General features: G+C 40.8%; 1 protein-coding gene across 3 annotated transcripts in view; it reads right to left on the reverse strand.

Annotated features, from left to right (window-relative positions):
• The window catches only part of LOC133543592 (cyclin-dependent kinase-like 5), a 98,758-nt gene that overhangs the window by 5,623 nt on the left and 75,983 nt on the right, over positions 1-17,152 (reverse strand). For all 3 annotated transcript variants that reach the window (XM_061888254.1, XM_061888253.1, XM_061888252.1), the window contains 3 exons: positions 11,863-12,808; positions 4,195-4,300; positions 3,048-3,171 (listed from right to left, as the gene is read on the reverse strand). In XM_061888254.1, the coding sequence (XP_061744238.1) occupies positions 3,048-3,171; positions 4,195-4,300; positions 11,863-12,808 (1,176 nt within the window). The remainder of the gene's footprint in view (positions 1-3,047; positions 3,172-4,194; positions 4,301-11,862; positions 12,809-17,152) is intronic.

Genomic DNA, 17,152 nt, shown 5'->3' on the forward strand with positions numbered 1-17,152 from the left:
GAGCACGTTGGAGCAAGACATGGTGTTAGAGGAGCACGTTGGAGCAAGACATGGTGTTAGAGGAGCACGTTGGAGTAAGACATGGTGTTAGAGGAGCACGTTGGAGTAAGACATGGTGTTAGAGGAGCACATTGGAGCAAGACATGGTGTTAGAGGAGCACATTGGAGCAAGACGTGGTGTTAGAGGAGCACATTGGAGCAAGACGTGGTGTTAGAGGAGCACAACTGATTAAGATATGGTGTTAGAGGAGCACGTTGGAGTATAACATGGTGTTAGAGGAGCACAGCATGTTGTTAGAGGAGCATGTTGGAGCAAGACATGGTGTTAGAGGAGCACAGCATGAAGTGGGGGGAGCACAATGGATTAAGATATGGTGTTAGAGGAACACGTTGGAGCAAGACATGGTGTTAAAGGAGCACAATGGATTAAGATATGGTGTTAGAGGAACACGTTGGAGCAAGACATGGTGTTAGAGGAGCACAATGGATTAAGATATGGTGTTAGAGGAGCACGTTAGAGTAAGACTTGGTGTTAGAGGAGCACAGCATGAAGTGGGGGAACCACAATGGATTAAGATATGGTGTTAGAGGAACACATTGGAGCAAGACATGGTGTTAGAGGAGCACAATGGATTAAGATATGGTGTTAGAGGAGCACATTGGAGCAAGATATGGTGTTAGAGGAGCACATTGGAGTAAGACATGGTGTTAGAGGAGCACAATGGATTAAGATATGGTGTTAGAGGAGCACATTGGAGCAAGACATGGTGTTAGAGGAGCACGTTGGAGTAAGACATGGTGTTAGAGGAGCACATTGGAGCAAGATATGGTGTTAGAGGAGCACGTTGGAGTAAGACTTAGTGTTGGAGGAGCACAGCATGGTGTTAGAGGAGCACAGCATGAAGTGGGGGGAGCACAATGGATTAAGATGTGGTGTTAGAGGAACACATTGGAGTAAGACATGGTGTTGGAGGAGCACGATGGAGTAAGACATGGTGTTAGAGGACCATGACATGGTGTGAGAGGAGCATGTTGGCGCATGACCACTTTGGAGCAAGACATGGTGTTAGAGGAGCACGTTGGAGCAAGGCATAGTTTTTTGAGGAGCACGTTGGAGTAAGACATGGTGTTAGAGGAGCACAATGGATTAAGATATGGTGTTAGAGGAACACATTGGAGCAAGACATGGTGTTAGAGGAGCACATTGAAGCAAGACATGGTGTTGGAGGAGCACATTGAAGCAAGACATGGTGTTAGAGGAGCACAATGGAGTAAGACATGGTGTTAGAGGAGCATGACATGGTGTGAGAGGAGCATGTTGGCGCATGATCACTTTGGAGCAAGAAATGGTGTTAGAGGAGCACAACATGGTGTTAGAGGACCACGTTGGAGTAAGACATGGTGCTAGAGGAGCATGTATGAGTATAACATGGTGTTGGAGGAGCACAATGGATTAAGACATGGTGTTAGAGGAGCATGTTGGCGCATGACATGGTGTTAGAGGAGCACAATGGATTAAGACATGGTGTTAGAGGAGCACAGCATGTTGTTAGTGGAGCAGTTTGGAGTAAGACATGGTATTGGAGGAGCACTTTGTAGCAAGATATGGTGTTGGAGGAGCACGCTGGAGTAAGATATGGTGTTAGAGGAGCACGTTGGCGCATGACCACTTTGGAGCAAGACATGGTGTTAGAGGAGCACAACATGGTGTTAGAGGAGCATGTTGGCGCATGACATGGTGTTAGAGGAGCACGTTGGCGCATGACCACTTTGGAGCAAGACATGGTGTTAGAGGAGCACAACATGGTGTTAGAGGAGCACGTTGGCGCATGACCACTTTGGAGCAAGACATAGTATTAGAGGAGCACAACATGGTGTTAGAGGAGCACAGCATGGTGTTAGAGGAGCACATTGGAGTAAAACATGGTGTTGGAGGAGCATAATGGATTAACACATGGTGTTAGAGAAGCACAACATGGTGTTAGAGGAGCACATTGGAGTAAGACATGGTGTTGGAGGAGCACAATGGATTAACACATGGTGTTAGAGGAGCATGTTGGCGCATGACATGGTGTTAGAGGAGCACGTTGGAGTAAGACATGGTGTTAGAGGAGCACGTTGGCGCATGACCACTTTGGAGCAAGACATGGCGTTAGAGGAGCACAACATGGTGTTAGAGGAGCACGTTGGCGCATGACCACTTTGGAGCAAGACATGGTGTTAGAGGAGCACAACATGGTGTTAGAGGAGCACAGCATGGTGTTTGAGGAGCACATTGGAGTAAAACATGGTGTTAGAGGAGCACAATGGAGCAAGACATGGTGTTAGAGGAGCACGTTGGAGTAAGACATGGTGTTAGAGGAGCACATTGGAGTAAGACATTATTTTAGAGGAGCATGACATGGTGTGAGAGGAGCAAGTTGGAGTGAGACATGGTGTTGGAGGAGCACAATGGATTAAGATATGGTGTTAGAGGAGCACAATAGATTAAGATATGGTGTTAGAGGAGCACATTGGAGCAAGACATGGTGTTAGAGGAGCACATTGGAGTGAGACATGGTGTTGGAGGAGCACAATGGATTAAGATATGGTGTTAGAGGAGCACATTGGAGCAAGACATGGTGTTAGAGGAGCACAGCATATTGTTAGAGGAGCACGTTGGAGCAAGGCATGGTGTTAGAGGAGCACGTTGGAGTAAACTATGGCGTTAGAGGAGCACATAGGAGTAAGACATTGTGTTAGAGGAGCATGACATGGTGTTAGATGAGCACATTGGAGCAAGACATGGTGTTAGAGGAGCACATTGGAGCAAGACACGGTGTTAGATGACCACATTGGAGCAAGACATGGTGTTAGAGGAGCACGTTGGAAAGGCACGGTGTTAGAGGAGCACATTGGAGCAAGACATGGTGTTAGAGGAGCACATTGGAGCAAGACATGGTGTTAGAGGAGCACATTGGAGCAAGACATGGTGTTAGAGGAGCACATTGGAAAGGCACGGTGTTAGAGGAGCACGTTAGCCATGCACAAAGACAGGCTGACTTTACCAGGGGTCAAAGGTTGTCTGGCGTTTGGAGTGGTTGGCCATGTTGCCGCCATCGCCCCCCATGTTTGACCCCCGACCCTGAGAGCGGCCATCATGGAAGGAGTTATCTGGTCGAGGGGAAGGTACTGTGGGACAAATCATCTTCATCATCACTCTGAAACAACGTCTCAGAGCCACAGTAAACCTAGAAAAGGCTCAGTACAACGCCAACAACACACCCGTTGTTCCTAAGAACACTGGCTTTGACAGCTGTGGCTGTAGGCAACCTCCTGATGTAGTGGTGTAAAGTCCACAAGACGGCAGTTGTTGCCTTTGAATTATAATAGTCAGCATCCTTTAAGTAGCTCTGCATGCAGTATAAATGCGAAATGACGCTACAATATAAAAGGAGAAGTTACTTCCTGTGTCATACTTTCATTTTGCTTGATCTAAACAGAAGTTCACTTCTTTTTACACTTGTCAAAGCTCCAAACATGCTTTATTAATGCTTTTAGGATGGACACAGTTTGACTCTTGAGCAGATGAATTCCCTCTACAATGTCCTGAAATGGCTTGAAAGGCATTAACGGCATTATTAAAATATGAATAACAATAATAACATGGACAGTAATATTATTGATAATAAAAATGATAACAAGAACTAAAAAAAATAATGATAATAATCAATTTATTATTAATTATAATAGTTATAGTGGTAATAATGATCATTATAATATCATTGATAATAATATGATAATACTAATAGCGATTATACATCTATCTATCTAATAATAACTAATAATAATGATAGCAAAATAATAATGCTAATAATAATAATGCTAAAAATAATAACATTGATAGTAATAATAATAATACTTTTAATAATATCATAACGAGATTAATAGTAATGATAAAAATACAAATATAAATAATTCTAATAATAACATTGATCGTATTAATACTACTACTAATAATAACAATATTAATAATAATAAAACATACCAAAATTAATAATGGCAACGTAGTAATGATAATACTACTACTAATTATAATAATGACAACAATAATATTGATAGTATTAATAGCAATGATACAATGTTTAATAATATTGATAATAATAATAACAATACTAAAAAAATAAGAATAATAACACTGTAATAAGATGTTACCTCTGTAGAAGCTGCCCACCCTGCGAGGCATGGACTCACTGTAGATGTTGCGGTTCTCCTTGGAGGAGGAGCCATCGTCCACCTGAGCCTCGTGGTACACGCCCACCTGTGTCACGACAGAGGAGGGGGGCGGGGTTAACACCTGTACAACCCCAGGGTCCCCCTCATTTTGTACGGCACCGAAACACAAACAAACTCTGCATGTTTGACCAAGAGCTGGGCGATAAAACAACATCAAAACATATCGCTATGGAAACGCCATCAATAGATTAGATAGATTAGATTAGATAGATTAGATAGTACTTTATTTATTCCGTCAGGAAAATTAAAATTTTCAGCACAATCCCATTCAAGTTTAGACAAACATTACAGGGAGACAGAACAGGATCGCTGACGGGTCTGCCGGCTTCCAGCGCCCCTTACAAAAAAAGATGAGATAAAGGTAAACAAAGAGGGGGGATGGAGGGTGGGGGGGGGGGGGTGGGGGATGGGAGAAAAAAATAAATAAATTAAAAAAAATAAAAAAAAAGCAAAAAGGCAATCGCTCACTGATCAGTGGCCGTGACGCGCTAACAGCCAATCAGGTGACAGTATCAGCTATCAAATTTAAATTGTTGAAAAAAGAGGAAAAGTCGCCTGGACAGTTTTGGGATTTTTTTTCAATGGGACCGTAGTCAGACCAATGTGGTCTGTAAATGATGCAAGGTAAGAGCGCTGATAGCTCACCCTTTAGAGCACAGCTCTGTAACTTCCTGCCACTAAACCTGCGGAAAATAGTTTTTCTCAGGTCCTCCTATGTTGATATGTTTTCATCCTCTGCTTAAAAAGACCTAACCTGGATTCTGACCTTCCGCTTGAATCGCACCCCCCCTTTATCTCTAAAATCCGCAAAAAATGCACAGCAGCTAAAGGAATACTTAACGCCTGACAATCATTGTGAACTTTTTCAGTCGGGTTTCATTTTCACACTTTGCACTATTTTCCACAGGTCATAAAAACATCAATAAATATTGATATGGGCCGATACAAAACACTGATTTCGTGATACAATCGCTATTAAGGTACAATATGTGAAATGAAATACAAATACTAGCTTTTCAAGTTTTTTTTCATGACGTCTATGAAGGAAAAACCTTCTTCCTCACTGACACAATGTCTGATATGGGACCCGCCCCTTTGTAAGGTAGCAGGCTTCACAACACGTCTTAAGATATCAGGCTTCTCTACATCACCATAACTCATCTCCTCTATTTTATACACTTTTATATCACTTTATGGGTTAAATACTTTGTAAGGTTTCCTCCCGAAATATCGTCAACATTGAAATAAAAACAATTCACGTAGCTCACAGTTGAGGCGTTTTTCAAGACGGCTGACATCACGAATTCCTGGATGTCACAGAAAGTATGAGAATATGTGAGCTGCTGCCTCACTGTCTTGACTTAAATTATCATCTCATATGTGTCAACATATTTAGATTAGATAGTACTTTATATACTCCTTTAGGAAAATTAAAATACACAAAGTTTGCATTTTTCTGTCGACTTTATGTCCATCCATCACATTATTTGATTGAATGATGGAACATGAAACACGTGGCGCTCCCTTAATGTTACAGACGGAGGCTTGACAAGCAACTCCATTGTTGAAATAGCCAAATCAAACAAATTGGGACCCGTAGGATGCCAGGAAACAACGACTTAAATAATCATCTCATATGTGTCAACATATTTAGATTAGATAATACTTTATATACTCCTTCAGGAAAATTAAAATACACAAAGTTTGCATTTTTCTGTCGACTTTATGTCCATCCATCACATTATTTGATTGAATGATGGAACATGAAACACGTGGCGCTCCCTTAATGTTACAGACGGAGGCTTGACAAGCAACTCCATTGTTGAAATAGCCAAATCAAACAAATTGGGACCCGTAGGATGCCAGGAAACAACGACTTAAATAATCATCTCATATGTGTCAACATATTTAGATTACATAGTACTTTATATACTCCTTCAGGAGAGTTCCTTCAGGAATATTAAAATACACAAAGTTTGCATTTTTCTGTCGTCTTTATGTCCATCCATCACATTATTTGATTGAATGATGGAACATGAAACATGTGGCGCTCCCTTAATGTTGCGGACGGAGGCTAAATGAGCGACTCCATCGTTGAAGTAGCCAAAAACAAAACAAAAAACGGGACCAGTAAGAAGCCAGGAAAGAAGAACAAAAAGTCGATGTCGGGTATATATAATCATCTCATATTTGTCAACATATTTACACAAAGTTTGCATTTTTCTGTCGTCTTTATGTCCATCCATCACATTATTTGATTGAATGATGGAACATGAAACACGTGGCGCTCCCTTAATGTTACAGACGGAGAATTGACAAGCAACTCCATTGTTGAAATAGCCAAATCAAACAAATTGGGACCCGTAGGATGCCAGGAAACAACGACAAAAACTGGATTTCCGGTATATATGCTCATTTGTCAACACATTTACACAAAGTTTGGCTTTTTCTGTCGTTGTCATGTCCGTCCATCTCTGTCGCGTTATTTGATTGAATGATGGAACATGAAACACGTGGCGCTCCCTTAATGTTGCGGACGGAGGCTAAATGGGCGACTCCATCGTTGAAGTAGCCAAAAACAAAACAAAAAACGGGACCAGTAAGAAACCAGGAAAGAAGAACAAAAAGTCGATGTCGGGTATATATAATCATCTCATATTTGTCAACATATTTACACAAAGTTTGCATTTTTCTGTCGACTTTATGTCCATCCATCACATTATTTGATTGAATGATGGAACATGAAACACGTGGCGCTCCCTTAATGTTACAGACGGAGGCTTGACAAGCAACTCCATTGTTGAAATAGCCAAATCAAACAAATTGGGACCCGTAGAATGCCAAGAAACAACGACAAAAACTGGATTTCCGGTATATATGCTCGTTTGTCAACACATTAACACAAACTTTGCATTTTTCTGTCGTTGTCATTTCCGTCCATCTCTGTCGCGTTATTTGATTGAATGATGGAACATGAAACACGTGGCGCTCCCTTAATGTTGCGGACGGAGGCTAAATGAGTGACTCCATCGTTGAAGTAGCCAAAAACCAAACAAAACAGGACCAGTAACAAGCCAGGAAAGAAGAACAAAAAGTCGATGTCGGGTATATATAATCATCTCATATTTGTCAACATATTTACACAAAGTTTGCATTTTTCTGTCGACTTTATGTCCATCCATCACATTATTTGATTGAATGATGGAACATGAAACACGTGGCGCTCCCTTAATGTTACAGACGGAGGCTTGACAAGCAACTCCATTGTTGAAATAGCCAAATCAAACAAATTGGGACCCGTAGGATGCCAGGAAACAACGACAAAAACTGGATTTCCGGTATATATGCTCATTTGTCAACACATTTACACAAACTTTGCATTTTTCTGTCGTTGTCATTTCCGTCCATCTCTGTCGCGTTATTTGATTGAATGATGGAACATGAAACACGTGGCGCTCCCTTAATGTTACAGACGGAGGCTTGACAAGCAACTCCATTGTTGAAATAGCCAAATCAAACAAATTGGGACCCGTAGGATGCCAGGAAACAACGACAAAAACTGGATTTCCGGTATATATGCTCATTTGTCAATACATTAACACAAACTTTGCATTTTTCTGTCGTTGTCATTTCCGTCCATCTCTGTCGCGTTATTTGATTGAATGATGGAACATGAAACACGTGGCGCTCCCTTAATGTTGCGGACGGAGGCTTGACAAGCAACTCCATTGTTGAAATAGCCAAATCAAACAAATTGGGACCCGTAGGATGCCAGGAAACAACAACAAAAACTGGATTTCCGGTATATATGCTCGTTTGTCAACACATTTACACAAAGTTTGGCTTTTTTCTGTCGTTGTCATGTCCGTCCATCTCTGTCGCGTTATTTGATTGAATGATGGAACATGAAACACGTGGCGCTCCCTTAATGTTACAGACAGAGGCTTGACAAGCAACTCCATTGTTGAAATAGCCAAATCAAACAAATTGGGAAAAGTAGGATGCCAGGAAACAGCAACTTAAATAATCATCTCATATGTGTCAACATATTTAGATTAGATAGTACTTTATATACTCCTTCAGGAGAGTTCCTTCAGGAAAATTAAAATACACAAAGTTTGCATTTTTCAAAAATAGCATAAAGACTAGTGGATAAGCGTAAATGCTAGCAGATTAGCATAATGACTAGATCATTAGCATAAAGGATAGCTCATTATTACAAGGATAGGTCAGTAGCAGAAAGGATATTTAGTTTACATACAGGCGAGCTCATTAGCCTAAAGTATAGCTCGCTATCATAATGGATAACTCATTATCATAAAGCCTAGCTTGTTAGCAAAAAGACTAATTCGCAAGTATAAAGACTAGCGGATTAGCATGAAGGCTATTTTCAATAGCATAAAGGATAAATAAGTAGTATAAATGATAGTTTATTAGCATAAAGGCTAGCTCAGTAGCATAAAGGGTATCTCATTTACATACAGGTTAGCTCATGAGCATAAAGTACAGCTCGTCATCATAAAGGCTAACTCGTTAGCAAAAAACTATCTCATTAGAATAAAGGCTAGCGGATTAGTATCACGGATAGCACATTAGCATAAATAATAGCTCGGTAACATAAAGATGATCTCATTTACATACAGGCTAGCTCATTAGCATAAGGTATAGCTCTTAGCATATAGGATAGCTCAATATCATTAAGGCAAGCTTGTTAGCAAAAAAAGCTAATTAGAATAAAGGCTAGCTCAGTACCATAGAGGATAGCTCATTTATATACAGGCTAGCTCATTACTATAAATTACAGCTTGTTAGCATAATGATATCTCATTTACATAGAGGGTAGCTCATTAGCATAAAGTATAGCTCGCTAGCACAAAAATAGCTGATTAGCATAAAGACTAGTGGATAAGCGTAAATGCTAGCGGATTAGCATAATGACTAGATCATTAGCATAAAGGATAGCTCAGTATTATAAGGATAGCTCGTTATCATAGAGGCTAGCTCGTTAGCAAAAAACGATCTCATTAGAATAAAGGCTAGCGGATTAGCATCACGGATAGCTCATTAGCATAAATAATAGCTCGGTAACATAAAGGTGATCTCATTTACATACAGGCTAGCTCATTAGCATAAGGCATAGCTCTTAGCATATAGGATAGCTCAATATCATTAAGGCAAGCTTGTTAGCAAAAAAACCTAATTAGAATAAAGGCTAGCTCAGTAACATAGAGGATAGCTCATTTATATACAGGCTAGCTCATTAGTATGAATTACAGCTTGTTAGCATAAAGGTTAGCTTTGTAGCATAAATGACATCTCATTTACATACGGGGTAGCTCATTAGCATAAAGTATAGCTCGCTAGCACAAAAATAGCTGGTTAGTATAAAGACTAGTGGATAAGCGTAAATGCTAGCGGATTAGCATAATGACTAGATCATTAGCATAAAGGATAGCTCATTATTATAAGGATAGCTCGTTATCATAAAGGCTAGCTTGTTAGCAAAAAACAATCTCATTAGCATAAAGGCTAGCGGATTAGCATCACGGATAGCTCATTAGCATAAATAATAGCTCGGTAACATAAAGGTGATCTCATTTACATACAGGCTAGCTCATTAGCATAAGGCATAGCTCTTAGCATATAGGATAGCTCAATATCATTAAGGCAAGCTTGTTAGCAAAAAAACCTAATTAGAATAAAGGCTAGCTCAGTAACATAGAGGATAGCTCATTTATATACAGGCTAGCTCATTAGTATGAATTACAGCTTGTTAGCATAAAGGTTAGCTTTGTAGCATAAATGACATCTCATTTACATACGGGGTAGCTCATTAGCATAAAGTATAGCTCGCTAGCACAAAAATAGCTGATTAGCATAAAGACTAGTGGATAAGCGTAAATGCTAGCGGATTAGCATAATGACTAGATCATTAGCATAAAGGATAGCTCAGTATTATAAGGATAGCTCGTTATCATAGAGGCTAGCTCGTTAGCAAAAAACGATCTCATTAGAATAAAGGCTAGCGGATTAGCATCACGGATAGCTCATTAGCATAAATAATAGCTCGGTAACATAAAGGTGATCTCATTTACATACAGGCTAGCTCATTAGCATAAGGCATAGCTCTTAGCATATAGGATAGCTCAATATCATTAAGGCAAGCTTGTTAGCAAAAAAACCTAATTAGAATAAAGGCTAGCTCAGTAACATAGAGGATAGCTCATTTATATACAGGCTAGCTCATTAGTATGAATTACAGCTTGTTAGCATAAAGGTTAGCTTTGTAGCATAAATGACATCTCATTTACATACGGGGTAGCTCATTAGCATAAAGTATAGCTCGCTAGCACAAAAATAGCTGGTTAGCATAAAGACTAGTGGATAAGCGTAAATGCTAGCGGATTAGCATAATGACTAGATCATTAGCATAAAGGATAGCTCATTATTATAAGGATAGGTCAGTAGCATAAAGGATATCTAGTTTACATACAGGCGAGCTCATTAGCCTAAAGTATAGCTCGCTATCATAATGGATAACTCATTATCATAAAGCCTAGCTTGTTAGCAAAAAGACTAATTCGCTAGTATAAAGACTAGCGGATTAGCATAAAGGCTATTTTCAATAGCATAAAGGATAAATAAGTAGTATAAATGATAGTTTATTAGCATAAAGGCTAGCTCAGTAGCATAAAGGGTATCTCATTTACATACAGGTTAGCTCATGAGCATAAAGTACAGCTCGTTATCATAAAGGCTAGCTCGTTAGCAAAAAACGATCTCATTAGAATAAAGGCTGGCGGATTAGCATCACGGATAGCTCATTAGCATAAATAATAGCTCGGTAACATAAAGGTTATCTCATTTACATACAGGCTAGCTCATTAGCATAAGGTATAGCTCTTAGCATATAGGATAGCTCAATATCATTAAGGCAAGCTTGTTAGCAAAAAAAAGCTAATTAGAATAAAGGCTAGCTCAGTACCGTAGAGGATAGCTCATTTATATACAGACTAGCTCATTACTATAAATTACAGCTTGTTAGCATAATGATATCTCATTTACATAGAGGGTAGCTCATTAGCATAAAGTATAGCTCGCTAGCACAAAAATAGCTGATTAGCATAAAGACTAGTGGATAAGCGTAAATGCTAGCGGATTAGCATAATGACTAGATCATTAGCATAAAGGAGAGCTCATTATTATAAGGATAGCTCGTTATCATAAAGGCTAGCTCGTTAGCAAAAAACGATCTCATTAGAATAAAGGCTAGCGGATTAGCATCACGGATAGCTCATTAGCATAAATAATAGCTCGGTAACATAAAGGTGATCTCATTTACATACATGCTAGCTCATTAGCATAAGGCATAGCTCTTAGCATATAGGATAGCTCAATATCATTAAGGCAAGCTTGTTAGCAAAAAAAAGCTAATTAGAATAAAGGCTAGCTCAGCACCATAGAGGATATCTCTATAGCTATTAGAAACAAAATAGCCCGTTAGCATAAAGGCTAGCTCATTAGCATAAATGCTAGCTGATTAGCATAGAGGGTGCAGCCGAGTGCCTGGTGAAGTAACGCACTCACCCGGCTCATGTCGTCCTCCCGGGACGCAGAGTGGCGAGGTAGCGTGCGATGCTGCAGCTGAGGGGACAGAAGCTGCAGGCTGCTGGCCCGGGTGGGACCGCCCTGACCCACCAAGAGACCCTGGTCGGCCCCGTGAGTCCTCTGGTGGTCCCTGCGCACGTACATGGAGTGGCGGTGCGGCCTCTGCTGGGACGAGAAGGGGCTGCTGTAGCCCTGCCCGTAGGACCCCGGTTCGCGGGCGCCCTCCGCCGGCTCCTGGGCGTCCGGCGCCCTGGCCTCCTCCGAGGCCTTGTGGCGGACGGAGGAGCGGCGGTAGGAAGAGTCCAGCGTGTTGCTCTCCCGCTCCGAGCGGGTGCTCCCTCTGGCGCCGGGGCGCTCCAGGCGGCGCACGGCGGGGCTGCCGGGGGCGGTGAGGTCCAAGCAGCTGCTGGGGAAGTAGCGGGCGGCGGGCTCCTCGGCGTACAGGTGCACGTCGTTGAGGTTGCCCACGGACTTGGCGTCGCTGAGCGTGCCGTAGCTCTTGGACAGGTTCAGGTAAGAAAACTTGGGTGCGTCCAGGTAGTTGTGTCGGCCATGTTTGTCCCCGGACCCCGACTGCAGCGTGCTTGTCTTCCCCTCCACGAAGGAGTGGCGGTGCTGCTGCAAGCGCGAGTTGGACTTCAGGTACTTGGCCCCGGGCCCGTCGGAGCCCTTGGGTTCGAAGTCGCCCTTGGTCTTGGCCTCGGCGGGGCTGAGCAGGTGGGGCAGGTTGGCGGCGGCCAGGTCCACGGTGCAGGAGGTGGAGTGGCTGAAGGGCTGGTAGGTCTTGGGGTGCAGGGTGGGGCTCAGGCTGCCGTTCATGGTGGTGGTGGTGGTGGTGTTGGGGTGCAGGTCCTCGTGGCGAGGAAGGCTGGAACACTCCCTGGTGCTGGAGCGATGGACGCCCGCACCTTTGCCAGCGTGACTCCTGGAACGTTCCACAAGCGTCGCTTCAATAAACCTCTTCTCTGCTACTCACCTCAACTACTAAGGTACTGCGTACTAGTCACTATTACAACAAAATTACTATATACTACTACTATATAACTGTACACTAGTCACTACTAGGACTATAATAATACAAACCCCGTTTCCATATGAGTTGGGGAATTGTGTTTGATGTAAATATAAACAGAATACAATGATTTGCAAATCCTTTTCAACCCATATTCAGTTGAATGCACTACAAAGACAACATATTTGATGTTCAAACTCATAAACTTTGTTTTTTTTTGCAAATAATAATCAACTTAAAATTTCATGGCTGCAACACGTGCCAAAGTAGTTGGGAAAGGGCATGTTCACCACTGTGTTACATCACCTTTTCTTTCAACAACACTCAATAAACGTTTGGGAACTGAGGAAAGTAATTGTTGAAGCTTTGAAAGTGGAATTCTTTCCCATTCTTGTTTTAGATAGATAGATAGATAGATGGATGGATGGATGGATGGATGGATGGATGGATGGATGGATGGATGGATGGATGGATGGATGGATGGATGGATGGATGGATGGATGGATGGATGGATGGATGGATGGATGGATGGATGGATGGATGGATGGATGGATGGATGGATGGATGGATGGATGGATGGATGGATGGATGGATGGATGGATGGATGGATGGATGGATGGATGGATGGATGGATGGATGGATGGATGGATGGATGGATGGATGGATGGATGGATGGATGGATGGATGGATGGATGGATGGATGGATGGATGGATGGATGGATGGATGGATGGATGGATGGATGGATGGATGGATGGATGGATGGATGGATGGATGGATGGATGGATGGATGGATGGATGGATGGATGGATGGATGGATGGATGGATGGATGGATGGATGGATGGATGGATGGATGGATGGATGGATGGATGGATGGATGGATGGATGGATGGATGGATGGATGGATGGATGGATGGATGGATGGATGGATGGATGGATGGATGGATGGATGGATGGATGGATGGATGGATGGATGGATGGATGGATGGATGGATGGATAGATAGATAGATAGATGGATGGATGGATAGATAGATAGATAGATAGATAGATAGATAGATAGATAGATAGATAGATAGATAGTACTTTATTGATTCCTTCAGGAGAGTTCCTTCAGGAAAATTAAAATTCCAGCAGCAGTGTACAGAGTTGAGATCAATTTAAAGAAAAAAGTAAAAAGTAAATAATGGGGGTTTAAAAGGAAACAAGATAGAGAAATATTACAAAAAGAATAAAAACAATGGGAATAACAATACAACAGTAAAATAAGAATATAACAAGACAAAGTAGGCAGTAGTGACCATGTTATGAAAACGTATTGCACTGTTAAAGTTTTGCATCCCCTGTCATCCTAGTACCCCCCGCCCCCCGTCCCAGAGAGGAGTTGTACAGTCTAATGGCGTGTGGGACAAAGGAGTTCTTGAGTCTATTAGTCCTGCACTTGGGATGAAGCAGTCTAGCACTGAACAGGCTCCTCTGGCTACTGATAACGTAGTTATGTAGAGCTTCAGTCCTTCAACAGTCCGGGGTCTCCGCTGTCGTATTTTACACTTCATAATGCGCCACACATTTTCCATGGGGGAAAGGTCTGGACTGCAGGCGGGCCAGGAAAGTACCCGCACTCTTTTTTTACGAAGCCACGCTGTTGTAACACTTGTCTTGCTGGAATAAGCAGGGGCGTCCATGATAATGTTGCTCCAAAACCTGTATGGACCTTTCAGCGTTAATGGTGCCTTCACAGATGTGTAAGTTACCCATGCCTTGGGCACTAATACACCCCCATACCATCACAGATGCTGGCTTTTGAACTTTGCGCCTATAACCATCCGAATGGTTATTTTCCTCTTTGTTCTGGAGGACACCACGTTCTCTGTTTCCAAATATTATTTGAAATGTGGACTCGTCAGACCACGGAACACTTTTCCACTTTGCATCAGGTGAGCTCGGACGCCGCCAACCCGGCGGCGTTTCAGGGTGTTGTTGATAAATGGGTTTGGCTTTGCATAGTAGAGCTCGAACTTGCACTTACAGATGTAGCGACCAACTGTAATTACTGACAGTGGTTTTATGAAGTGTTTCTGAGCCCATGTGGTGATATCCTTTACACACTGAAGTCGGTTTTTGACGCAGTACCGCCTGAAGGATCAAAAGCCCGTAGTATCATCGCTTACGTGCGGAGATTTCTCCAGATTCTCTGAATTTTTTTGATGATTTTACGGACCGCGGATGGTAAAATTGGCCTAAATTCTTTGCAATGGCTCGTTGAGAAATGTTGTTCTAAAACGGTTCGGCTATTTGCTTACATCCTTGTTTGTGAATTACTTAGCATTTCATGGAAGCTGCTTTTATACCCAATCATGGCACCCACCTGTTCCCAATTAGCCTGCACATATGGGATGTTCCATATAAGTGTTTGATGAACATTCCTCAACTTTATCAGTATTTATTGCCACCTTTCCCAACTTCTTTGTCCCGTGTTGCTGGCATCAAATTCTAAAGTTAATGATTATTTGCACAAAAAAAAAATGTTTATCAGTTTGAACATCAAATATGTTGTCTTTGTAGCACATTCAACTGAATATGGGTTGAAAATGATTTGCAAAATCATTGTATTCTGTTTATATTTACATCTAACACAATTTCCCAACTCATATGGAAACAGCGTTTGTATATATAATACTATAATACTGTGTACTAGTCACTATTAGTACTACAAACGTATAATACTATATATAACAGAATTCCACTTTCGAAGCTTCGACAATTAGTTTCCTCAGTTCCCAAACGTTTATTGAGTGTTGTTAAAAGAAAAGGTGATGTAACACAGTGGTGAACATGCCCTTTCCCAACTACTTTGGCACGTGTTGCAGCCATGAAATTCTAAGTTAATTATTATTTGCAAAAAAAAAATAAAGTTTATGAGTTTGAACATTCAACTGAATATGGGTTGAAAAGGATTTGCAAATCATCGTATTCTGTTTATATTTACATCTAACATAATTTCCCAACACATATGGAAACGGGGTTTGTATTATTATAGTCCTAGTAGTGACTAGTGTACAGTTATATAGTAGTAGTATATAGTAATTTTGTTCTAATAGTGACTAGTACACAGTACCTTAGTAGTGTACTAGTCACTACTAGTACTATAATACTATAATACTGTATACTAGTCACTATTAGTACTATAATACTGAACACTAGTCTTGGATACTATTATACTACATATAACACAAACGTTTGTATTATCTTTATTAATATCATACTTTGTACTACTGTCATCATCAATACTACATCATTTCCATCGTCACCATCATTACTATTATTATATCATCATTATCATTACTACAGTACCTTTATTATTATTACTGTCATCAGCAATATTGCAGTATTTTCATGATCATTATCACATTTTTATTACTATTGATATCAATTATTATGACCTGTATCGTCCCATTTCGCACCACTTGTCATTATCACAATTATTTTAGACATATCATCATTATGTTTGTAATATTATCATCACCAATATTATATGTGTTCTTCTATCACGATTAATACTACAGTATTATTATTAGAATGATCATTATCACTATCATATTGATCATTTTTATCCTTATTTTCATGATATTACATTGTCTAGATTCCATTATCACCGTTGTTATTAGTACGATTAATACAGGCTAGCTCATTAGCATAAGGTATAGCTCTTAGCATATAGGATAGCTCAATATCATTAAGGCAAGCTTGTTAGCAAAAAAAGTTAATTAGAATAAAGGCTAGCTCAGTACCATAGAGGATAGCTCATTTATATACAGGCTAGCTCATTAGTATAAATTACAGCTTGTTAGCATAAAGGTTAGCTTGGTAGCATAAATGATAGCTCATTTACATAGAGGGTAGCTCATTAGCATAAAGTATAGCTCGCTAGCACAAAAATAGCATAAAAACTAGTGGATAAGCGTAAATGCTAGCGGATTAGCATAATGACTAGATCATTAGCATAAAGGATGGCTCATTATTATAAGGATAAGTCAGTAGCATAAAGGATATCTAGTTTACATACAGGCGAGCTCATTAGCCTAAAGTATAGCTCGCTATCATAATGGATAACTCATTATCATAAAGCCTAGTTTGTGAGAAAAAAGACTAATTCGCTAGTATAAAGACTAGCGGATTAGCATAAAGGCTATTTTCAATAGCATAAAGGATAAATAAGTAGTAGGAATGATAGTTTATTAGCATAAAGGCTAGCTCAGT

Source organism: Nerophis ophidion, linkage group LG26 (assembly GCF_033978795.1).
Source record: "Nerophis ophidion isolate RoL-2023_Sa linkage group LG26, RoL_Noph_v1.0, whole genome shotgun sequence".
Lineage (NCBI taxonomy): Eukaryota > Metazoa > Chordata > Actinopteri > Syngnathiformes > Syngnathidae > Nerophis > Nerophis ophidion.